Source organism: Drosophila hydei, unplaced genomic scaffold (assembly GCF_003285905.1).
Source record: "Drosophila hydei strain 15085-1641.00,03,60 unplaced genomic scaffold, DhydRS2 tig00000149-arrow-pilon, whole genome shotgun sequence".
Classification (NCBI taxonomy): domain Eukaryota; kingdom Metazoa; phylum Arthropoda; class Insecta; order Diptera; family Drosophilidae; genus Drosophila; species Drosophila hydei.
This window is the reverse complement of record NW_022045678.1, coordinates 5,148,692-5,175,436: the sequence shown is the minus strand read 5'-3', so window position 1 is coordinate 5,175,436 and position 26,745 is coordinate 5,148,692. Positions and strand designations below refer to the sequence as shown.

The 26,745-nt window shown below is 35.8% G+C and overlaps 1 protein-coding gene across 1 annotated transcript in view; it reads right to left on the bottom strand.

Annotated features, from left to right (window-relative positions):
* The window catches only part of LOC111592570, a 42,203-nt gene that overhangs the window by 9,321 nt on the left and 6,137 nt on the right, over positions 1–26,745 (bottom strand). Inside the window, exons 2-5 of the mRNA XM_023304871.2 lie at positions 12,279–13,024; positions 2,733–2,828; positions 1,961–2,075; positions 779–873 (exon numbers count right to left, since the gene is read on the bottom strand). Of these exons, the coding sequence (XP_023160639.2) occupies positions 779–873; positions 1,961–2,075; positions 2,733–2,828; positions 12,279–12,308 (336 nt within the window). The 5' untranslated portion in view covers positions 12,309–13,024. The remainder of the gene's footprint in view (positions 1–778; positions 874–1,960; positions 2,076–2,732; positions 2,829–12,278; positions 13,025–26,745) is intronic.

Sequence of the window (26,745 nt, the reverse complement as noted above, 5' to 3'; positions counted from 1 at the left end):
AACTTCTCTTTCAGCTTGAATCAGGCTGATAAGATAAATATAATACACTTTTTCGCTGAGTGTAAGCTAGAACAGCTGGGCTTAGTGTCAAATATAATCTATTTTGTTTGACTGATTCCTTTCTACTGGCTGCTCATTAATTATTTGCCAAGTGTTGACACAAGCGATTGTGTTTGCTTTGCATGTTGCAGTTGCCAGTTGGCACTTTGTGGCACTTGTTGCTGTAGAGAACTACCAAATGGTGGCGTCTTCTTCGCCTCTGTCAAAAGTTGGCCCCACTCATTTGGGCGCCTTTGGCTGTTATCCATAAAACATTTATGTTGCTTTATTTGTTTGTTTTTCAATTTCAGAGCGCGCATTATTCATTAGAAAATCAGCCGAATAGCTACCCCAACCGTTGAATGTAACAACATACATATATATATATATATGTATTTTCTGCTCCATGTTTACCCAAGCATTGACATAAGAATCGTTTGGCTTTTATCGTTATGGCGTAGCGATAACTTGGCTCATTTGTTTTTGCCTACTTTGCTGCGCTCGCTATAGTCTCTCTATGTGGGCTTGTATTTGTGTGTGTATCAGTTAACAGTGCCTGCCAACTGTTAGGCTGCCAAGTCAAGTGTGTACACTTGAGATAGCAGTAGCCACTCCCCCTTCCCACCCAACCCCAATCGTAAATAACATGCTGCAAATATTTATTCAGCTCCCAGATAAGCAATAAGCATACACTGCAGGCCATAGCCAAGGCTAGGGCAAGGGATAAAAATGTACTTACAAATGTCACATTAGACATGAGGACGCGTTCCGTGCGATTGGCTGCATTCAGCAGGCAGATGCGTCCCAAGTGATCCTGATACAAAAACTCCTCAGCTGCGAATCGGGAATAGAAAGGGGAATGTTGTAAATTCTGATCTAGGTACATCTTCACAATGTCCAGTTAGGGTGTGCAATATATTTAATTAATTTTAATTTTTTATTTATATATATATATATATATAAATAAAAATATATATATATATATATTTATATATTTTTTATTTTATTTTATTACATATTTTTTATTTATTTTATTTAGTTAAAGCATCTAGTTGGACAATGTTGTAGAACATTTTATTATGATGACTATGAACAAAACGGTCCTACAGCTGCCAGCTCCAGATTAGATATCGACTTTGCGTTTTCTGGTATGCCAGAATGGTATTCACTTCGTGCATAACTGCTTAACTATAATAACAGCTGCTTCCCTATGAAATCTTAAGAAAACAAAAATACAAAAAAAGTACGTTTTAAGAAACATTTTCGAAAAAAAGAAAGATCATGTTCAGCGCATCAACTTGGTTAAGTTATCTTCTCGCTGGAGTTGTCAGACTTATTTACTTAGGCACATACCCCTAAGCAAAGCTACATAATATTCTGCTACGCACTCTACATTTATCAATCAATTATATTTTGATTCAATAACGTCTAGATTGTTTCCTTTAAATTAGCATATAAATAAATAGTAATAAAAATTAATTAATATAACTGAACCCCTTAATTATATAAGGCAAGCCTCCAGCAACAGCTTTTTGATATACTTAAGTCAATTAATTTAAACGGGATGTGGGATCTTCATCTATTCCAAATGATTAATACTTAGAACTCTGCTGTGAAAATTCATCTTTAGCTAGACTTTGAAAGGAAAAGACATCGCATAAACTCCAGATTTTAAATAGAGTACAAGTTTTCTACTGCGTAGAGCTTGTAAATAGATTGGCTAGATCTTCCCGCTGGCTTATTTAATGTACATCAATTTATTATGGAAAAAATCAATTAGCTATAATCATAGCTCCTAGCTAGGAGGTAACCATTTAGTTGAGGTCAATAATAGTATGAGTAAGGCACCTTAACTAGACATTGAGAAAACATCAGTATTAGAAGGAAATAGACTTTGCTCAGCGTTGGCTGTGAAACTTACCATCAATCCAACTGGCATTTGCACGCTGTGGCACGTAGAGTCCATCGACAATGTCCTGCAGCTTGATACGTTGCCCCTTAACGCGCGGTCCCTCATCGGGGGGCGTGAGCAGCACCTTTTTTGATAAATGCAGAAATTTTATATGTTGTTTTCTATATGCGCGGTACGACAACACATCACAACAACGAACGAGAGAGCAACATCAACACAAAATGGGAACAATGGGAAAATGGAAAAAGGAATTTCAAAGAGGTGCACAAATATCACGCAGCCAGGTTGTAAAGAAAAAAAAATAAACAAAGAAGAAGACAAAAATGAGCGAAACGTATTTACACGAATAACATTTGAGGTTTTCAATTGTCGTAATACGCTGTTCACAATGTGTAAGCGAGTTTACTCGAACTCACATTTCAGTGTTCATGCCTGAAACTTCACTGGATAGAAAGCTTTGAACAGGGTATTACAAAGTCGGTAGCATCCGACTGATTTCGACATGTTTTTGTACATTGGACCAGAACACAAAATACAATTGCAGTGGACTATTGTGAATATTGCGGTATTATGTATATGTATTTGTACAGCTGTGTGTGTGTGTGTGTTGGTAAATATTGTGTTATATTGATTTAATTGGAAAAAGGTATTTTTTGTACACAAAAGTAAGAACACCGAAACTCCTTGAGTTGCATTTTTAACGAACATTTTCATAGCATTGCAACATACAATTGATTTTTGACTCAAGGAATATTATATTTACACCGATGTTGCGACTTACCACCGAGGTTACAATCAGGGCCAGCACAATGATAATCACTAGCAAAGCGATGAGAATGCCGCGCCAGTTGCGTTGATTCGGGTTGCTAGAAACCAACTGTAAAAGGGAAACACAGAATAGAGAAACAAATGACTTACTTTCGTTTCAATTGTTAAGAACATAAGAAGAAAACCAGTAAGAAAGCTTTATTCGGCGTGCCCGACTAGGAGATACCCTGATACCAGTCCTATCAGAATCTTTTAATATATTTCATAGTTTGTATCAAGCATTAAAATAAAATACAATGAAACCCGAAATTAGAACACAAAGCACCAACATTGCCTAAGCAGCGCGCATCAACTCTACCAACACAAAACAAAAAAATCCCCTTCATTGCCCGGCATTGAACACAGAACTCCATGACAAAGAGCGCCAGCTCTACCAACACCGCCACTGCACTTCGCTTCTTCGAATGGAAAAGGATGCACGAATTTGAATGTATGTGTGCACATGTATCACGATCGACCTGAGATCGACGCGATGCATACGAGCAGACGGACAGATAGATAGATAGACAGACGGACACGGTTTGTCGGTTTGATAAAGAATATATATACTTTATGGGATGCCATGGCTTCTTCTGCCTGTTACATATATTTTAACAATGCCAAAATGACAACCACTTCGCCGTATTGAATCTAGAGACTCGATTTGGAATATATACTCGTGGGTACCCTCGTCTGATAAAGTTTTAAGATTATCCCTATTAGGGACATACTTTATCTGGTATTAGTTATAGTGAATTGACTAGAAATTTTTATTATATACTGTTGAGCACAACCCTACAAGTATATAGATTATATCATTAAGGGCGTTGCAAATCGCGAAAGTCCATGTAAGTATCTGAGCCTATTGAGTTACTTCTCTATGTCTATCTCTAGCGATGCACACAAAAATTCGCTTCTATGGGGCTTTTCATGTCGAAAATAACCCATCATATATTATTTTTGAGTCGACAAATTTTACAGTTACATTACATTAGACTCCGTCTGCGACTTCTCCTACTGGGGGCTTGGCAAAGCGTACCAAACTATATTTTGCGTGGATGAGTATTATACAGTTGGTAGCGCCCGACTCCAACATTCTTACTTGTTTCAATATTATTAGTTTTCCTTATTATAACAATTTATTCAAATTGTAGTGTTTAGTTTCTGAAAGGACATTTGTTCCAGTTCGACGAGGTACTCTTGTCGAAAATCGAACTTTTTTACTTAATTACTACTTTTTTATGCTATGGCAATCATGAGCCAATCATGAGCGTTCAACGATTAGTTAAGTAATGAGATACAAATTTAGAAATACCCTTATATAATGGTATTGCAGGAAAATATCGCAATTAAAGCCACGTGCTGCACATTAGAGACCCGAAAATATTTGCGGGCAAAAAGTAAGAAGCAATTAGAGGCAGTCAAAAGGGGTGGAACGGAAAGCTAACCTTTTAGGCCAGGCCATCCTCAACTTATGATTCACCAAGCATAAGGCATAAGGCACAGAATATTCAAGGCTCTTGAACCTGTACGCAATATAACTGCCTGACTAATTTATTAGGGCGCAAAACTTACTAGACAGTGCACGCACACACACACACACACACACACACACACAGACAAACATTGTTAAGTACACATACACTCAGAGCAGGAGTCAAGTAACATTTACTCGCGTGGTCTCAGCTTGTTTAGCTGAAATGGAACTTCTTCTTTCAGGCGACTTCTCGAATTCCAGAAATCCGTTCATTTAATTCTTAATACAGAGGACTTCATTAAAACAAGCTATTTTAATGATCTGCATTAATATATAAACAGGAATGATTTGATAGTTTGTTTGCATTGAATAGGTTCCATGAGCCTAATGGCACTTTCTGTTGAAAAAGAAGGGTGTATATTATATGTGTGTGTTAAAGATAATAATTTTAGACATTTCTGGTAAATTTTGAAGACCTTATATTTGTCTTAAGCTTTAAAGTGGTGCTTGTTGAGAAGAGATATTTGAAGTTACTTGATTAGTTTTTCGTCCACAATTTTGTAATTATTAAATTTTAATTTTAAAGTTGTTTATTAATATTAATTGTTAAGTGAAAAGATTTTCTCCTGTATCTTATTTATTATTTATTTATATTATTTAAAAACAAAAGATATATTTTTAAATATTCCGAGTGCTTGAGACAGTATAACAACTAGTATAGGTTTTCTCGCTGTGTACAATTGGCTATATAGATGTCTGCTATTATGCCTGTATGCATACAAATGGAGCGACAGTCAATTCTGTACAATACCCACGCGTAATGCATACTTAATGTAGTCAACAGCTAAACAATAGTTACAACAAATTTCAACAACATTTTTCTTTGCTTATTTGTTGTTTTTGTGTTTGTTTTTTGCTGAGCAACAACTTTTCGAGCTGCGGCAATCCTGACAAGCGGTTCGTACGCGCTGACACCGACTTTCACCCATTTCATTGGTTGGCATAATTACCGAGTCAGTTAGTCATTAAGGCAGTTGGTTAGTCAATCATGTAAGCCATAAGCATATATATATGTGCACACATGCACATACAACCTTTTCCATTACTGTATAATTAATTAATTATGCTGAACCAGAGCTTTTGCCTAGCAGAGAATTATAATTATGTATTAATTGTGCGCCGGATCTAAATCATGTGCAAAGCGGCAATGCGAGAATAAGTTCAGGCACGAATTACATACCTATTTGTGATGGATTAAGATCTCGAAGAAATGGGATTACAACAACCTAACAACGAATAGTAGTTGTTATTGAGAGTGCTGTATCTGCTAGATCATAATGACATTCTACTAGAAGAGCTAATTAGATTGCCAACCAACTTACTAATATCAGAGTAAGAAAACGATCAAAACTCAAACGAACTGCAAATACCTAATTTTCCTTTAAGGATATAAAAGAGTTATGCAACTTTCGAATTTGCTCTTGTCTTTTCTGTCCAAAAATTTGAGTCTGTTCCCATATATTAATACATTGTCTAATGTAAGTTTAAAAATAATAGTATAGACGTCTAGGAAATACCGAGAAACAAACATAACAAACAGCACTCCATACTTCTTATTCTATTTAATTTGACTTATAAACATAATAAACATATTTTAAACATATTCCGACATTACTGAAACAATTAGTCAATCAGAATGTATGATTATGTCTCTGTGTTTATGGTCTATGTTCAAAATAGATTTGAAGTTTTTGTATAGAACCATTCCATGGGTCGTAGCTCATCTATAAAAAGTTGGTTGAAAGTGTTAAGAAAATATTTGTTTTGCAATTTACAATGTGCAGTCCGTCCGTCGATTTGTATGAAGTTTTGAATATATATATTTCGATGCACCTTCGTCCTTTAAAGTGTTAATATTTTGTAGTCCACTCATTGATGAGGAAAACATTGATTTCGCAGTCAATTTATCCTTTTCAATGGGAAGTATTTACCCGCTTACGCTCCGCAACGTTTTCACGTTCATTTTTAAATGTTATCCGATGCACCATTAAGAACGCATAAATATTTGCTGGCAACCATTGCAATTAGAGCAGTTGTACGTAAACGGCTGCGGGTTACAATTAACAAACAGCACAGGTGTTGCACATGTGTTGCACAGGTATGGCACAGGAATTTTAAATTTTTGCCATTGCACAGATATGTTCATATATATTTATAAGCTACACTCACTCGACTTTATGGCTGCCTGAAGCAACAGCAAGCTGAACTAAAAACTAAAAACTAAAAATCTACAAACTCAAAAATTAAACATAAGCCAAACGAAATTTCATATCACATAAAAGTTGTGGCAAAAAGCTTCGTTCATTTTTTTTTCTGTCATATTTTTAAAAATATAAGTTATTGATAACATAGCATAGTAAGATCAGGAAACCCCGCAGCCTTGCCAATGATCTGTAAATTTCACTCATAGTGCACTCGTAGATATAAGCAAACCAATATTTTTCCCACATATAGCTTCTATTCCTTGCCCTTGTCTTTTCTGTCCAAAAATTGTAGTCAGGCGCGCAGAAGCTTTGTAATTTTACTCCCGACAAATTGACTTTTTTTTCAAGAACGCCACGGACACTGTATTTAGAGCAATAAATCAATAAATAAAAATAAAATTTTACTAATTAAATTAAAACCTTTAATTCAACCTTCGTAAATGATTATAGTCAGAGTTGCTGAAAAACCTAGGCAGCTTCCAACATATATATACAAATATATTTAATAACTAGAGGGTTGGGTTCTTCATACTTCGTTTAATTGAATTGAATTTATGGTGTTTTGTAAGTGGGCACTCGCCACCTTAAAGAATTTCTTTTAGCATGTGCAGAAGAAAGCACTCAATATGATTGCAGTCGCATTACTCAGCAAAAATGCAAATATAACGAGCATAAATGAAATTTAAATACTCAACTTGATGAGTTGCCGTTAACGCCGAAAAGAATTAAAAGTAATTTGCCGTCATCCATTTTGCCCGCAGCTCAAATTTTATCAGGCTATGGAGCAACCCACGGGGCGTATGCGTGCTATTTATTTCAATAAACTTTTAATGGCTCGCAATTAGGGAAAGCTAAAGGTTCTGCGGCAACCAGCAACTGCTGTCAAAACAAAGATTAAGTCAATATTCAGAGCTATGAAATCAACTCTAGTTAAGTCAGCTAAACTTTGATAACAATTTAACAAGAGGAATGTATACAACGTAATGCCAAATTTCAATACAATAATATTCTAATTTTGAACATAAATCAAATGGAGTCTTCCAAGAGATTGACTGATTGACTTGGCTTAAGAATAGTTTTGGCCGTAAATAATGACTTAAGGGGCATAGCTCGATATAAGCTTGTACAAATGGTATTGGTTGATTTAATCTGAATGAATAATTGATTCGATAGTTCAGGCAGAATGTATGATTATGTCTTTGTGTTTATGGACTATGTCCAAAATAGACTTTAAGTTATATAGAACAACAATAGTTTTTAAAGTAATAATATAAATTAATTTGTATTTAGTGAATTTATAAGACGACGTGATTTAATGTTCTTATTGATTGAATGATTTATTGATTCACTGATGGTTGACATATAGGCAAAAAAGCTGAATAACTATCTCCACAATCCACATTCAATAAAAGATAATGTGTAAGTGTGTATCCTGCCTAATAATTGATTGATTGACTGACTGCGTATCATGGCTTAAGCGTTAATGAATAGTTAGCTGCAATAATAATAATAATAATAATAATAATTATAATAATAATAATAATAATAAAAATAATAATAATAATAATAATAATAATAATAATAATAATAATAATACTAATAATAATAATAATAATGCTAATGCTAATAATAATAATAATATTAATAATACTAATACTAATACTAATAATAATAATAATAATAATATTTATTTACATTGAAGTTGAATATTTTAACAGTTTGAATAGCTGGCAGACTGACGATTGAATTTGGTATTATCTTAATCAAAATATTTATTATTAGTCCAACATCTAATATATTGAGTGACTGACGATTAACTTCGATCAAAATAAAACTATAAATAAATAATATAAATGTGGTTGTTCTAATCGATTGCAAGATTGATTGACTAACTGATGATAAATGCATACCCGAATAAATGACTCTCTGACTAACTACCTGAAATTCCTAACATAGTTGTTAGGTTCAATTTAGATTGTGTTGGGACTGAGAGTACACAATGTAATCAACAACATTATAAACTCATTTTCGATTGAGGCCCCCAGAGAAAACATGGTGTTTGCTGAAGTCTTTGTTGCTTGAGCTGCGAACAGAGTGAAAGTTAAAGCACGAATTTGAATCGAGTTAAAGTTAAACTTCTAGAGCTATGCACAAATTAACTGCAATGCGCTGCACTTCAGCAGGGAAAAGTGGACTAAGAGCGTATTTATTCATAATGCCCATAATGGACATTCTGGCTGCGGGCAGTAATAGATACAGGGACGAGTGCCCGTAGAAACGAAACAGTAGTCGTTCTTTATAGGATATATATCTACTTGCCCACTTGTCCACTCGCTCCTTAGTCTACTCTACTCTCTAAGCGCATTAGCTGCTTTTGCGGTTGAGCTGGGAGCATTGGGAACTTTTGCAAATTTCTTTCTTTATTTTTTTTGTTGTGTAAAAGTTCAAAGTTGCCCTCAGTTATTTGCATTAGTTTCCAGAGTTATTAAGCTGTGAGCGAAAAATTTACGCTGCATACCCTTAAGCGCATTAAAAATAGACACCAATTGAGAGTGGGGAGTGACAAAATCGCCAAAGGACATTTACTGACGTTCACGAGATCAAAGTGAAATTTACTCAGGTGCTAAGCGCATTTAGCACTCAATGAAGCAGACCTTATGTGCTGACAGCTGCATTCCCCCAATAAATTTTTTCTAGAACAAACGACTTTTAATCGGCTTATGTATATAAAAAGATATATAATTCCCTTGATGCTAATTGAAAGCTTTCGTAGCAGCTTTGCGGATTTGTATGTAAAATTGAGATCCAACAGAAATATTGATGCCATTCATAGCGTTAATTGATACCTAACAATACTAACAGAAATAGTTTATCTTAAACAATGACTTAACACGAAATCAATTCATCTGCCCGAACTGCCTCGATTTATTGTTGAAAATATCGAATCTGTTGTCCTTCAATATTTTTCATTTAATTTTTTCGGCGTACCTTACACGTCCTAAGAGATGGCAGCTCCTGTAAATGCTGAAAGCTTCCAACAATATTGCATTTTGCAACTGAGCGACATTACAAGCCAATCTTTATGGCTTGCTGCCTTCCTGACAAACACGAAATCCATAAACAGACCCACAGGGCACGATTGCAAAGGATACGCAGACACATCCTAGCATCCTAGTGTTGCAATTGGAAAGGATGATGCGAACCACGGAGGGAAGGTGGTCGCATTAGGCAACTCTGCCAACGTTGTCGTCTGTGTCTAGCTTTCCGGTGCGCTAGTACCATTGTCTGCGTCCCGCTCCACACCGCACCGCCTTCAACGGCTGCCGTTGTCAACAACAGTTTAGCTCAAGGCCATAAAGGCATAGCATTCGCTATAACTGCCACGCGCATCTTTAATCTGTCCCTGTGTGTGTGTCTGTGTGCGTATCTGCACACCTCTGTGTGTATCTAGCTCTCTGTATTTGCGTCCATGTCAACACATACTCAAGCGTCCATTACATGGCCATGATTGCTTTTTTCTCTCGCTCTCTTCCAGCAGGTGTCGCGTCTGTCAAATGTCGTTAAGTAACACGAATTTGTCTTGAAAAGAGTATAAAACACATATTTAATATGCCAACACTGATAGTTCAAATAAAACGTGGCGTTTGACAGTGAAGGTGTCAGATATAACAGTATTTATAATAAACGACAGTCTACTACAGCTTTTGAGAATATTTGGTTTACTTGGATTGATTGACTACAGAGCTTAAACATTTCGAGCTGAGTAGAAAACGTGTCTAAAACGCTTTCAATATCAAGTTTTTCCTTATGGATTTCAGTTATTAAAAATGAATGAATATGCAGGCAATATTATCTATATAAAACAAAATAAGTTCCTTAAACTTTTCAATGAATTCAAAACTAATTACAAACTGTTCAGCCGTGCAATATCTGCTAATTATATACAAAACTCTTAATCAGATGCCTGCAGGCCTTTGAATTAAACTGTAATTCGCCGGGGTGGTAATTGTTCGGAGTCATTAGCCCGGAATAATTAACGAAGACAATCGATTATGGCAACACTGTTCCAATTGAATAGAATGCGCCTGGGGGTAGGCAACACTTTTCACTATGCAATTAGAGTGGCCTGGAATTTGTGTCGATTGAGCGAGCTATTGAAATGAGCTATGAACTTGTTCAGTTATCAGTGCATGCCATATAGTTCAGTCAGTTATAAAGGATAGCCTGTGCTGATTTGTTCAATTGGTTATGAGCAATTTGCTTTGCTCAATCGTTCATGAATGGTTCACTATGAGAAGGTCTTCTGCTGTTCAAAAACAGTATGTGGCTATACAACGGAATAAGTTATTCAAACGAATCGTTCATGACTGAACTAGTGAATGCAGTGACTCCATATTGAACGGTATTCACCAAATTGATTTTGTTTAAATGATTGAACTAATTCGTGAAATTGAACGGGAATGCACGACTTGAATTCTACTCGCAGCTAATTGCTTTCCGCCTGAATATGTTTGATTGTCATTTCGACGGGCTATTTATCTTTTTGTACTTGTTCAATTCAACTCTCAGCACCGCTGTCGGCCCCTTCCTGCTGCTGCCTCCTTTGTTTTTGTATGCAAATGGCACACACGCAACGCTTTGATAATTCAATTTTGCATTTGTTGTCAGCGTCCTGTCAGCGCTTTGCATTTGAATTACATGCGGAATTTATTTCAATTATCATGGCTGCCGGCTGCACAGTGGCTTGCCTCTGGCCTCTGGCCTCTGACCTGGCCCCTATTTGCTCACCCTCCTTCGGAATGCCGCTAAGTGTGCAGCGATGCGTGAGAGTGCCTGCTGAAGTTGACCTAGCCATCAGCATCTGCATTAAAAAGCAAGATGATGCTCAAGTTGGTGTTCCCTGCCAGTTGTTGAATCAACTTTTTTTTTGGCCAAGTGTTGCACTTAGTCAAGTTAAAATCTGAATATTGAAGTGCTGCTCTGGCAGAGCAAAGAGAACTTGTTCAGTTTGTAAACTGGTTTTTAATTTAGAGAATTTAGTGCACTGTCAGAGCTCAAAGAAAAAACTTTATGCTTACTAACTTTTTCTGGAACTTATTGAAATTAAATTATACAATACTGAACGTTTATCCGCAAAGAAAACCTTAATATGTTCTGGTTCAATAATCACAGATTCCAAATTTATTTTTGAATCATCCTACTTTACTTTCTATGAGAGATGAAGAAATAGTCGCTGTTATATCTAAAACTAATATCAATTTATTAGTCTAAAGCAAAGTCAGCGCTGAAAAGGAAAAAGAAACTTCAATAAACAAATTGTATAAGAATCTTTTCAGCAAGGAAGCTGTAGCTTTAAGAACATATTCCACAAAAAGATATTTGCTCACGGGGCTTTTTGCTTGAAGGTCTTTAAACACATTATATACGGCAAGCACATTGCGCTTTACACTCAGAGAAAAATTAGTTACATAATTGTGCATAAATATTTGTTATGTCAAATTGCATTTAATATCGCTAATAAAGTTTTATAAAAACTTACAAATAATTGCTTTTGCAAAAACCCTTAAAATACTCGTTTATTTCTCTGAGTGTGTGTCCAAAACACCGCATAAAAGCCAACGTCTGAGTAGGGAGAGCCATATGCACACGTGTTTAAATATTTGTTTTAAAATTAATTATGCCTAATGATATTTATGCATAAAACATATTTATTTGTCGGCGGGTGTGTGTGTGCGTGTGTGTGGGGGTTGATTGTTGCTGGTTGAACAATGAAAATTACCTCATCATCGTAATTATCCTGCTCAGGCATGACTCGGCTTAAAGCGGCTAATGCGTGGAGCACAGGATGTAAATGTTCTTCTACTTGTTTTCACACAATGCCAACGCAGCTGCTGATGGGCGTGTGGGCGTTTGGGCGTTTGGGCGTGTCCGTGGGCGTGTCCTGTGCACTGATAAATTGAAAATGCCCCCGTTATCTCTTGCTGCGTGTCTGCGCTTCTTCGTCTTTGTCCTCGCTCAACTTTGTAGATTGCTAATCGAATATATCAATTTCCCGACAACAATTTGCAAGTGCTCTTAATTTGTCTCCTCTCTTCCTTGAAAGGACTTCGTCTTCGTCTTCTTCTGCTGTTGCTGGTTTTCTGGAGCGCATCAGCTCGCCGGCATCCTGCAGAGCTTTGAGTGGCACAAATTACTTCTGTTTGCTGCCCAAGCTATGCTCATGCTTTACTACGAACCGCGCTTGGGGGCGGGGTGTGAGGCGTATGGCGTGGAGCGTGGCCTTGACTCTTTGCTAGGCGCAGCAACTGTATTCTCGTTGATGTTGTTGCTGAGCGTAATTATGAATGCTTTGTCTGGTTGTCTAGGTTGACTTAGGAACTTGTCGTTTGACCCTCGTAATGCGCTTTTGCTGTTGTCCTAATGAGACGGCAGCCCAGATTTGGACTTTCTCTCGCAGCTTCACTCTGGCTGAAAGTCTGACCAAAAGCTTGACACTAATGATGCTGCATACTTTTAGGTCGAGCGCTAAATTGAAAGAGAATGGAAAACACATTTTAAACACTGCATCAAAGTCAAACATGAGCACAATTCTCCAAGTGTTGTTCTTGTTGCATTTCCAGCGTGTTCTTAGTGCCAATTTTCGTGTGTGCGGGTGTGTGTTGACATGTTGTGTATGTGTGTGTATGTGCCACACATTTGCAGCAGCTGATATTACTGTTGTTATTGTGGCAGAGCATATGTTAGTGCTTATATAACATGTTTCATATCTTAGTGTGTGTATGAGTGTGTGTCATTTGCTAGTGTATGTAGGTTAAGTTGTCTACACAGTAAAAACCTTTTCTTACATTTAATGCCCTAAAATGCTATATTGAAATGCAAGTTGAAAAAGCATCCTGAAAGTCCTTATTAAATCTCGACTAGCTCAGCGATAAGGAAACAGTTCTTTAATGTGAGGCGCCAGTCAAATAGAACATTAGCTTAACTTGGTTAATGTTAACTATTTATCAATTTCTAACTGTTGACTAACAAATATGCAAATATTTTAATTTTGATAACAAAACACTTTTTCACTATCAACTCTCTTTATATTTATATAAAATAAATTCCTTCCCTCCTTAATTACTTCTATTTTATATTTTTGAATTACTAATTCCGTTAGATTTGCATAATCCTCATCCTCTATTTACCAGACGTTGATTAGCTCAGGGGCTTACAAAATAGTTTTTTAATTAAGCTCTATTTTTTCAGCTGTGTAGCGCCTCACATTTACATAAGCAAAGGACAGCGCCTAAGAGTAGGCAATGTTGTTTTCTAATTACGAGTTTGTCACACGCTCTTGTTCTTCATGTTTTGGTGGTTGCTGTTTTTTGTTGTTGTTGTGGCCTGCATGCTGTTAGCCTTAAAAACTAAGCGCATTTGGCATGCAATTCGACACGTGGAGGGGCGGGGCAAAGCTGGCGCGTTTGTTATATGCAAATTAGTTGATCAAGTTCATATGTGTGCGAGTGCGTGTGTGTGTGTGCGTGCTTGCACTAGTTAATAGCATTCCAGTTGCAATTTAAGTTATGAAAAGTTTTTGCCCTGCCGCCTAAGCAGCAGTTTATGTAAAGTAAATGTGCAGAGAGTGTGAAAAAACAATGGAGTATAAGAAAAGAGGGAATCAGAGAAAATAGAGTAAGAGTAGGAGGTAGAGAAAAATATGGCCAGGAAAGGTATGCATAACAATTACAATTATTCAAGTTGAGTTCAAGTGATTAAGAAGTACTTAGGACCACTAAAGTAATCTAAAGTCTAGTTTATGGAAATATAGGATAATAGACAGTTTAAACACTAAAGCTTAATAGGATGGAAAACAAGTTTAAATATATTTAAAATAATGTTGGTATATAATATACTCAAATTACATATATGCAAGACATAGTTAAGTGCTTCAACATGTCGTATATTGTATTCATTCGCACGATTCGTATTGCTCTCTTTCCCGTAAGAGCTTCACTTTGTCAAGTTATCAACTCATCTAATGCATACAATTAATTGCATATGAAGCTAACCTTTTACGGTTGGCTTAAGTGCAATGAGGACAATAGTTTGCTTAGCAGATGACATTTCAAAGTATTTGGGGCTCGACTCCACTTGGTTCGCTTTGTTAACCAATGTGCCATAATCTATACAAAGGATGCTTTATGTCTAGGGATTTTCATAGTCATCCATCTCTCCCTCTCTCTGCTACTATTGTTGTTTGCTTCGAGTCATGTTAAGCAGGATTCACTGTGCACGTTTCTGAGCACAACAATATGACAATGCAAAAGTTTTGCCTTTATTCGCTGCTGTTGGGCAAGCGTGGCATTTACTTTCTGACTTTCATAACATAAACCTTCCTGCGCGGCTATAAATTAAAAAAAAAAAACAGTTTTTCATTACGTAACGCCCCCGCAAAACAATGGAAACTGTTTGATATAACAACAAGCAACAAGAACATAAATTTCATTAATTTTTGCGTAGCCAAATTGTTCCACAAGTTTTTCGTTTTGTGTTTTTGTGGCAGGTCAGCCAAGCGCCTCGACGCTTTTATTGTTTTCATAAAAATGATTATCATTTTTTAAGGCAACGCCACATTCAAAAGTTGCACAGCAGCGGGCAGAAGACAAAACACGAGTTGAATTAAATGAAATGCACTGCATATTTGTTGAAGCCAGGACTCGCCTGTTGACTATATATAACAAAAGCCAAGCCATGCCAACGTGCTCTACAATAGGTATTTGTGTTCCGTTCACTTCAATGACATGTTTTAAATACATATAAAGTATATCATATATATCAATAGCTGTCGTCTAAAGCTAATTTTCCTTAAATTATACTTCTTTTTCACTTAAGAAAATGCTTATATAGCTATTGTCTTTTTGGAAAAATAAAGGTTTTATTTTTCATTAGCTTTTAATATGTGTAAACATACTTTTTTACTGAACTTAATAATTACTTTAGGATTATGTTAATTTTTGAAATTCCTCAATGAAATATTAATAAATTATTATTTTTATTTAACATATTTTCATTTGATAAGCAATATTTTTAAATATTTTTATATACAAATTTATTAACTTAATTTCGAGTTTCGACTCACAAACGCTTCAACAAATTTGAAGAGCATTCAAACGCCAGCAATTCAGGCTGAACTTTTATATGTATTCATGTATGTATATATCTACATATATATATATATATATATAAGAGTTACTCTATAACTTTTGCAGCATTGTGTATACTAAACAAAACATTTTGTGCAAAGTGTGCGCTTGTATTTTGTTATCAACATGTTGACATTCGTTCGAGTTGTGTGCGCCTCTCGTGCTCGTTCGCCCTACCGCCCTTTATCTCTCGCAATCGCTCACCCTCTGACTGACTTCCGGTTGTAATGCAACCGTGCGTAAGCTGCTTCCGCTTGGCAGACGAAGGCTCTCGAGCGCCACGCATACGCATATATATCATTGTCAAATGTTTTCATATCGTTTCATGGCATTTTGTATAAATTTAAATTTATTGCTTCAATGAAGCGACAAAGCATATGAATTGTGAATTGTTTTTAACTAACACATTGAAATATGCATACATATATGTATATATATTTATATATATATGTATCAGTGTGTAGAACAGTCAAAAATTCGCGTATTTGTTCAACCGTCAAGTGCAAAAATCAATTGCAGCTACTCGGCCACAGAACGTGTTGCAGCCAGCAATTTGCCAGGACACTTTTGTGGCAGATGCCGCTGCCAATGCCTCTGCCACAGGCCAAGTCTCAGCTACGTGCCACTTATGTCGCTGCCAAGCTTAGTGGTGCAGGCAGCCAGGCAGTCAACCATGTTGCACGTAAGCCGTAAACGTTTTTAGTGGATTTGTGCGGCGTGGCCGGGTTACGACAGCCATAATGTTTCATTAGTGGGCGCCTAGCTGCTGCTGCTGCTCCACCTCTAACTGCTCCTTGTCAGTTTCTGACTTGGCTCAAGCATCCTGCGGGGCTGGCAATCAGCCTTAACTGAACTCAAGTCACGTTGTAGTTGTTGCCATTGCTGTGGCTACTGCTGCTGTGTCCAGACGAGTGTGTTACAAGCCATAATGATCTATGTGCTGCACACTTGCTTGTGGCTAGGCCAAAGCGAAATTAATCAATCGATGGCTAATTCAATAGAAAATGACTTGAACCAGCGCACAACTTAGGAGCCTGTGTAAAGCTTTTTTATTCCAATTAAGTTCAATTCACAATTATACAATAATCAAATACTCGGGTTCGCTTAAACGTGAATTGAATAAATTTTTAGCATTAAAATTCCTTGACGAATTTCCGTTTTTATAGGGTCTCAATTGAATCGAAGAGGTTTCAATCACGGTGTGCAAGTTTATCTGTTTTTTTTTTTTGATAACTCATCTCAAAATTACGATTTCAACTTCAAGCAGCCCTTTATTCAAGCAAATAATTTTATTGGCTGGTTATAAAATTTCATAATTAACTATTCATATGAATTGCTAATAATATTTCTTGCAGTGCATGCGTACCATGCTTTTTGAAATTATTGTGCTAAGCACAAATGCTTTAATTATGGTTGGATAGAAATATGTATAAAAAGTATATATATATATATAGCCTGTAACATCCATGGCATAGCACGCAATAAAACGCAAATGTTGTTGCGCAAATATATATTCATATCTATATATACCTATATATATAGGTATATATATATATACCTATATATAAATATATATATAGGTATATATATATGTTTGTATACTGGCCATAAAATTAGGCAGATACCATTAACAGCGACTCGACTCGGCTCGGCTCGTCTCGGCTCGGCTTGGCTCCCAGTTGAATTGAAGGAACGGATGTTTCGCTAGGCTTAGGAGAGAGGTTATAGAATGGGAAGGATTGCAGGGATTGCACATTAGTTTTAATGCATGTTTCATGCGCCATTAGGCTTAATTAGTGGCGTTCGCGTTGACGCTGCCCGGCTCAACTGAAATGGGTTTCAATGTTGTAGCAGCTCTCAGGGGCAGCAGCACTGCCTCAACTGCATGTCGTTTGCAATTGCATTGCATTGCATGCATCCAGAGGCTGTATAAATCTATATAAATCCATATGAAGGCCATCCAGAATAACGCGAGCTGAAGATTTAATTAAGAAAAATAATAAATGCGTGCCTCCAGGCGACTGCCAACTGGCAACAGCAACAGCAACAACAACAATTACAGTAGCAGTTGCCACATAAATTGTCGTTGGTATATGGCACAGTTTGCGGCTCTGCGGCTCTCTGAGTTGCCAAGTTCAGTGAGCTTTTGAGGTTTCCATTTACATTGCGATGGCCGTATCGTAAGTTAGGCAGCAAATACCAAATTTAGCTGCTCATTGCTACCGACACTCGCTTTGCCAAAACAGCCAACGGCTCACAGCTTGCCAGCTCAGAGTCGTCAGTTCTGTGCAAGTTAGCCATTTTTCGGGTAAATTTTAAGATGATTAGTCAAGGCGAATTTCCTAAATTGAAATATTACATTTTTCTTACCTACATCTGTGTACAAAACATTTAACAATGTTTCAAAAATTCGTAAGTAAATTTATTTTTCATAGTATTCATACATAAAAGTCTAAGAATTTTTTTAAATAGTGACTTTGAGTTCTTAGATTCGCAGCTTAATATTTAAAAAAAATATTTGTTTTTATTATCTCTCAAATTATTGTTATCTACAATTTAACGTTTACGCAGTTTGATGATGATAATGAAAATATTTGGTTATTAATCTACTATTTATAGATTTTTTGCACACACACTTGAACTGGAATTGAGTTTGGATCCATAAAGATTGTTTTTTTTTTAATATATTTCACTCAGGTAAATCTATAAATTTATTAACTTTAAATTCCATTAGACAGAACAATTAATCCATTCCCAATTTATTCTTTTCTATATATAAATCAAACAATAACAATAACATAAACAAAATATTATTCATTGCTCCAATTGTTTATTGTTTTCAATTTAAATGTGCTCAAAGCGTGAGTCAATATTTGCAAAATAGCAGTAAAAATTCAATATGAATTATACAGCATTTGTTTAGCTATTATTTGAGTGGTTTTTTGGTTGTTTTATTTTTCTTTTTTTTTGTTTCGCATCCCCGTGGTAGCTGCTCTGGCTTTCAGTGTTGATTGTAGGTTCTGCTTGTGCCCCGTCGGCTGTTTCATTTCTGACGCCGTTTTTATAGCAAAAGACTGGGCGTCCAACAACCATGCCCTATGCCTGCCCTCAATGGGCCATAAAGAGCGGCGCCCTAATGCCAGTGAAGCAAACAAAATGCTTGACAAGTTTTCCCAGACGCAACGCGGGTCTCTTTCGGTGTGCTCTGACTGTAGCTTAGTTAACTGGGCCAAAAAGCAGAGCCATGTTGCCATTGAAGAGCAACACATAAAAAGCTAAATTATAGTCTAACTCAGCCAAAGCAAATGAACCAATAAAGACAACGAAGACAAGTTCCTGTCAATTTGTCGCCGACTTTTTACTTTTTCTGTTTGCTTATTATTTTTTAAAATCTATGGCGCATACACAAAATATTTTGAAAAAAAAACATTTTCACCTTGTAAAAGTCAAGACCAAGACATGAAATAAATTGCAGGCAAATCAAAATAAACAGCAGACGCTGAATAATGTAAAAATCGACAACGAAAATTCTACAAATATTTTACAACAATAAACAGGCCATGTTTAAATAGCTGAAGCAAACTGCCAAAAAAAAATATAAAAGAAAAGAATAGAACATCGATATACTGGTGCTCTCTGAAGATCAATAAACAAAAGTGCACACCAGTCAATAAATAGAGCGTTTGTAATGCGGACATAGTGCGGCGAGTGACTGGACAACTGAGCTCTAGCTCAAGTGGCGATGACCCACAGATGGAGATATACAACATTAAAAGGCCGATTCAAGATGTAGAGCTTTAATGGTATAGTCGTTTATTTGTCTGTTAAAAAAGATATATGGCTTACACCCAATAGTATAATAATAAGGTCATAGAACTTAGAGAGTACACTTTAAAAACTTCTCTGTTGTACGCAATTTAGGAATGTACGAATTCTCAGATATTTTAGAATACCAGGATTTACTTTTGTGATTATTGTAAAGTTTTTGTTTTTTATTTATGTTAATATTTTATTGGTATTCTTATTTGATTTAAATGATTCAAATATATTTAGAATATTATCAGATACTTTTATCAATTCCAGCTCAATCAAACCGAATTTTCTCCAAGTGTCTAAGCATTACATATTTCAATAAATTTACCCAATATTTCTTCTTTATTGTTAAACATAAGTTGTTTAAGAACTGTTATACAAATAATAACCATAAAAACAGCAAATTGTCAGCCATATTAGACGTCATTTAGCTGCCAGACCACCCGAACCCATAACGAAACAGCTCGCAAAATTATCCATTCAACAGAACGAGCAGCAAAAAAAATAAAATATAAGTAAACTATAAATAAAAACAAATTTTGCTGGCTGGCATAAAGCTTTTAATGTACAGCGCGTCGTATGCGCAATATTTTACATTAAGCTAACAAACAAACGAAATGAAATGAGGACTGTGGGGGGCTGTGGGTTGGATTTGACTGGATGGACGTGCCCGTGTCTATGTAAAATTATTATTGAATTGATTTTTGGGCATTTTCTGTACAGTCCATATATGCAGGTTTGATTGACGGACGTGAGTACATGCCCAATGTCAATCGGGTTAGACGTACGGGGACTAGGGTCGAGAGATGAAAACAATTTTGCTTCCGGAGTCCATTAAGCAGAGAAAGCTGAGATATACGCAATCGAGGCTATGTGTTCTGCATATATCAATTAAATGCATTATTTATTCAATGGGCAGTTCATTAATTAAAATACATGCGAACTTTTTTATAGCATAATTGAAAATTAAATGCGAACAATGGTTAAATTAAACACACAAAATATATAAAATAAAAGAAAAAAAATAAAATATTTAATTGAACTCTTTATTTAAATAAAAAACCAACAAGTTTATAACACTTAAATGTTCAAGGGTAAATTGAATTAAAGAGGCACATGTTGAATGCTTGAACTACCGTGAATTGCAATGAGAACAATACAAAGTGAGGTATTTATAAATAGAGCTATAAATATATCAGTATGTAAATCTTATCCAAACATTATAGCAGACAGCTACGTATGCTCTTTATTTATTAGTCGAATCGATGCTTGGCAATATGAACTTGGAATTGACAATCTAAGTACATTAGGGATTACTGGAATACTCGAAGTGTTCGTAGACATTAATGCTTTTCATTTAAGCTCCAACTGAGCCGCAAAGTACACAAAGCCAATGCCCATTTAGACAAACTACAAAAGCGACTTAATAAACAAACCACAAAAACTCATTACGCTCCACAATTCAATTGCATTTCAGCCAACAAAAGTTCTGGCACATGAAACAAAGGCGTTTGACTGACTTTATGATATCCTAGTATTTCGTTAAGCTGATCAATAGGCAATAGTAGACAAATAAATTGAAATAAAAATTAGCAAGAATAAGAAGCTCAGAAATTATTCAAGTATTTTTCAGCCTTGCAGACTGAAGACTGTGACAGTAAAAGCGTCGAATTACTTTGAAAAAATTAACAACTTTAGAAAAATTATAATCAGCCGCTGAATTTTAGTTCTTAACAGATATTTTTGGAATCAGCATATTACTTCCCTTAGTACTATATAAAGTTTTATGGAAAAATAAAAAAAAGAAGTATTGAACAATTTATGATGTGAATTAAGATTTTTCAGCAATGGTAATGTATATAAATTGTTAAAAATATATAGAACTGATATGAATTGAGAGTAATCTATACTCATTTAAAATAGAAGTCGACCAGAATTTGCTAAAAAATAATATCCCAATACTAATAAAAAGAATTTTTCATACACCTTACACAAATATATATTTCTAATGAATAGAATATTGAATTTTGCAGAGGACATTAAAAATGAAAATGAAAAGCTAGCGAATCTCTCGTCTGCAAATCGTCACCATCACAAAAGTGGTTTATTTCGCTTTCTAATGACCTCCATCATTCCCAGCTAAGCAGCTCAGCTTATGGCATTTTAATGAAAGGGTATTATGTCAGCCATTTTTATTGCATGCGGCAACTATAGCCATATATATTATAGTATATGGGTATAGCATGCTTACTTATTTGCCAGCCGCATGCAATGCGACTGCAGTGGGTAAATTGCGAGTATATCACAGTTGGTGGCTTACAATGCAACCACAGGATGGAGATATCATAAGTGGGCAATCCATCGCGCTCTTACTCAATTGCAATTGCAATTGCAATCGCAATTGCCATTTATTGATTACTCGAACAGACTACGTGCTGTTGAATAATCCAACATCGATTAAATTTCATATGTCGTGACAGTTAAATTGCCGTCAAATTGCATTGTGTATGATTCAGATTCAGATTCTTTATAATCGCCATTTCAGGCCAAACACCCGTCTGGCCATAACCAGGGCGCCCTGTTCATGTCAGTTGGGCAACTGTTGCCACAACAAAAGTGTCACGCAAACTGTTAAAAAGCGCTTCAGCAACTTTTACAATCAACAAACATGACAAAAACTGGACGCACAAAACAAAAACCAAGTGTCAAATACAAATGAAACAAAAAATGGGTCTTGATGCATAAGTTTTGGACACTAAGCCGCCGGACATAGGGCCTCGCCTCATGTGCCGGTGCCGGAGCTGGAGCAGACAGCTGGCTGCAGGACCACCAGGGCCACAGCTATAATAAAGACAAGGGATGCGCTGTATCTAGATTTGAGCTGTCCTACTAATGCAAACCCTATGCCAAAACTTGCGCTCTTTTCTGTTTTGAATGTGAAATTACTACTTTGACTAACTTTCGAGGTTCTTCTTCCGTTGTTGTGAAGTTTCTTTGGCCAATATATAATATTCAAAAGTATCATAAATCTAAAAACTTTTCATAAAGAAATCGAGAAAAAGTAAAATATATCTGATATTCGGATATCATACGAGAAGGTACAAAATAAAAATAAAAAGAAAAAAGAAATAAAATATTAGCTATAGTTCTTGTAAGTAATCTTTCAAATATAAAATATATTTGAAATAAAGAAACTAATAATTGATTTCGAGTAACATATTCAGGAAGGTATTGGGCAGCAAAATGTGAAATACAAAATAAGAAAATTTAGTTTTACCTATTTTAATGTGGACTAATAATATTGTATATTTTTTTATATTGTTATATTAAACTTAAAATTAATTTAAGTACATAAACTTAAACTATATGAAGCAAATCATGTATGTGTATCAATGAAATAATTCAAGATAATTTAGCACAAAGCCATATCACCTTTCACAATGTTTGCCTCAACTCATCCGTAAATTGATATTCTCTTTATTTCATCTCTTTTACGCTTCTCTCTTTCGTTGACTTTGCTTAAGCTTAAAACGCGCACTTCTCTTTATGACTTTTGTAATTTTAGACTAGTGTAAACCACTGTCAACTGTTTCTCTCTCTCTCTCTGGCTCTTTCCTTGTCTTTTATGTTGAGATAAAGTTGTTCTCGCTGCAGCTGAAGCTGTCAACTGCATGACATAGCCATAACGCCCTAAGCGCAGAGTATAACATGTTGGAATTGCTGCTGAAATGGAATTTTTAGTGCATGGACATGAGTCAGCGACAAAAACGACTAACCATATGCTCCTGCCCCCAAACGACAATGCTAAGTGCCGTCTTATTGTTGCGCTTGTTGTCTAGTGAACCCGTTGCACAGAAGGCTACGACTTGAGTATATAGAGTTTTCATACTGTATGTAACAGAGAAGCAGAGGTGACTCTTAACTTATTAAATGTACTGTTATTACGATTGTACCCAATTTCTGATATATATAATATCGACAGTATAGTAAGTTCGCTCGGACAGAACATCGCATTAAATGAAATTTAAGTTTGACCTGTCAATAGAGTTTGCCAAAAATTATAAACTCATATTAAATATTAAGTAAATCAAAATGAAAGTCGACAAATGGTTTCCTTGTTTTTCTATATTTTTGTGAAAAATTTCCTATTATATTAAAACAGTATATGGAAATCAAATTTGATATGTTGAATATATTGTAGTATATATTCATAAACAGAAAAATATACTGGACTTATTTAGTGTTATATTATATTTAGAACATTAAATACCCATTAATTTCCTTGGTTACAGGATATCTTTTAGTCAGTCTAACTTCACTAAAACATATTGTTTTCGTATGTGTTTGTAATGTGAAACTTGCGTACGCTAAACGCAAATAAAGTAAGGGGAGATCCTGCCTTAAGAAACGGTGGACGGGTGGGATGTGGGGGACAGCAGCAGTCAACAAGCGAGCGCCAAATGAAAGTGGAAAGTGCACTCCACAACACAAGTACAGCAGTGTATATATATATGTGTGTAGATGGGTCTGTGTGTGGGTAAGTGCTAGCAGCTGACTACTTATGCTGCATTCTTTGGGGCGCGAGCGCGCTTAAGATAAATAGCTGCGAGGGCCAAATAAATCCCTGGCCGTGCCTTGCAGCACTGCACTATTCGCACTTTCCAACACTTGTCGCCCCCTCCCGCCATGAGCGAAGTTTGAGCGAAGTTTGCAGTGAGGCCAAAAAATAAAATAGTTTGCATGCCAAAAGGTACACAAAGTTTTGCGGTCTTGACTATCAAAAGTAATTCATAGGGCTTTCATTACATCTACCCTGCAATTTGGCACTAAGGTCAGCTTAATACAGCATATGTTGTCTTCAAGATGGCTAAAATTTCTAGTCTAAGAAACTTCCAACAGTGGATATAGTGAATCAAAAATAGTAGCATGATATAACTAGTAGATATATTTGTTTAATTTTGAATATAATCTAAACAGCACTATTGTGACTTTTCAAATATGCTTAGCTTAAGAAACTTCAACCTTAGCTTATGTAATTCATATGATTAACAGTGCATAAGGTATACTATAGTCAATCGTGCTTATTATTTGTTTATTATTTAAACTGCAGCTTACACAACTATTTGGCTTTGCCAGCTGATGCATTCAAGGGTATTTACTTGTCGACGTATACTTTTCTTAGCACAGTTTTCTGCCCATAATTATGTTAATTAAGCCCAAAAAGTTCTACACTGCCCTGCACACATATGCAAGGCAGGCGATTTACGGCTCTTAAATGAAGCGAACAATTTAAATTTGAATTTAAAACGGTACACCATTGCACAGGCACACCCACACACACTCGCAAATACACATGTGGGGGGTTCTCACGTACTGCTGGAGGTAGCCTCCATTTTATTTGCATATCATTTAGCGTTCGTAACGGCTGAAAAGAATTTGCTGAGAAAAAAAAGGGAGGCTTCTGACAAACTAGCCGTCTGCACACCTATACACCCACACACACACATACACACCCCTTCACATACAACAGTTGGTAATTTGCTTTAATATTAAATGTGTAACGAACTGTAAGAAATATGAACGTGTTGTATAGTTTGATGGGAACGCATTTTACAAAGAAATGGCCAAGAGGCCTTTGAAAGCTGAGGTAGGGTGGGAAATACATGTGTCAGGGACATGAACATGGACATGGGCATGAGCCCATGGCATTGAGCATTATAAGTAGAGTGTAGAGTGGGGCGATTTAAAACATATTGCCTTCAATTAAGCAAAGCTCAACAAAAAAGGCAGCCAAAACAATACTTCGGCACGGCTGCAAAGCTTAAAAATGGTTGAAGGTTTTTGCTTTGCCTTCCGAATCCGTTTGAAAAATGAGTTTTATATGGATGCTCAAATTTGACTCGACATCTGCTGCACTCAAAGTATGCCTCGTTTTTAGCAAAAATGAGAAAAACTATTCTTTTTGAGCTGTAAACTGCGTTTCTTATTGAACGAAAATTGATACGAGGTTCGAATCGTGTCAGATTAGTCTGGAAAAAACTTGTTTTTAGGATCATTGAATATTTGCCTTGGTTTCAAAAACTTTTTGGTAAAATTGTTTTTTTTTTTTCTTATATTTTCATTACCTTTTTTAAGATGGTTTTATTAATGTACAAATAAAAAAATTAGTATTAACCTGTAAAGTTTCTGAACATTAACACAGCAAATTGTTACCATGGGATGTTTGCTTCTAAATTGGCTTAAAACAGTTCTATAGATCAGGCATATTTTTGCATGTAATCTATTAGCAAGAAGCCTTTCATTAGGCTTCTCCACATTGCTAGCTCGTGGCTAAATCTACATAGTAAAGTTGAAATTGATATTATATACTTTTTGAAAGTCAGCAAAATCTAATTAAAATATATAGTTATTAAGAAGCGCCTTATAAAAATTGATTTTGAAATATACGAGCATGATTATTGGTGTACTTATGTGTCTCTAATGTGACCCATCTCAGGCCACAAAATATATATAAGAATATATACAATATATATATAAAAATATATATAGAAAAGTTCTAAAGATTTCTTTGGGAGCAAAAACATTTTTAAATTAATTACATCTTAATTATTGTTGTGATAAGATGATAGATAAATACATTTATATATACATATATATATATATATATATATATATATATATATATATAGTAACAAGACATCAGCGGTTTTGAAAAAAGACAGCGTTCGGTTGGGACCTCGCTGTTCAGTTAACTAAATGACTAAGCCGATAAGACAACCCGTCAAGGACTGTGTGTGCATATGTATGTATATATGATGTTTCAATACATATGTGTGAGTCAAATTTCGTGTTTCTGGCAAATTTGTTAAGCTACCCACGTTGCCGTCGAGGCTTAACTAATATCGTTGCATGCTCATGAGCACTGTGTTTGTGTGTGTGTGTCGCTATAGGTGTGAATTTCTCACACTCTACAGCTGCTTGCCCTCTCTTTTCCCTTGGCCGTCTTTTCCTCGCTCGCTAACTGTGTATAGCATCGGAGCAAAGTCATTTAAATTTAAACACAAATGTTGCACGTAGCCCCATAGGTAATTCTATAGAGCATCTTCTCAGCTGCTCTTATGTACACATATATAGATATATGTGTGTGTGCGCGCTTGTAAGTGCGCTCATTTATGCGATTTGGCCTGCTAAGGTTTAATAAAGCAGCTTCAAGACTTTGATGACGTTGACGAGCAGCGAGTGATGCCT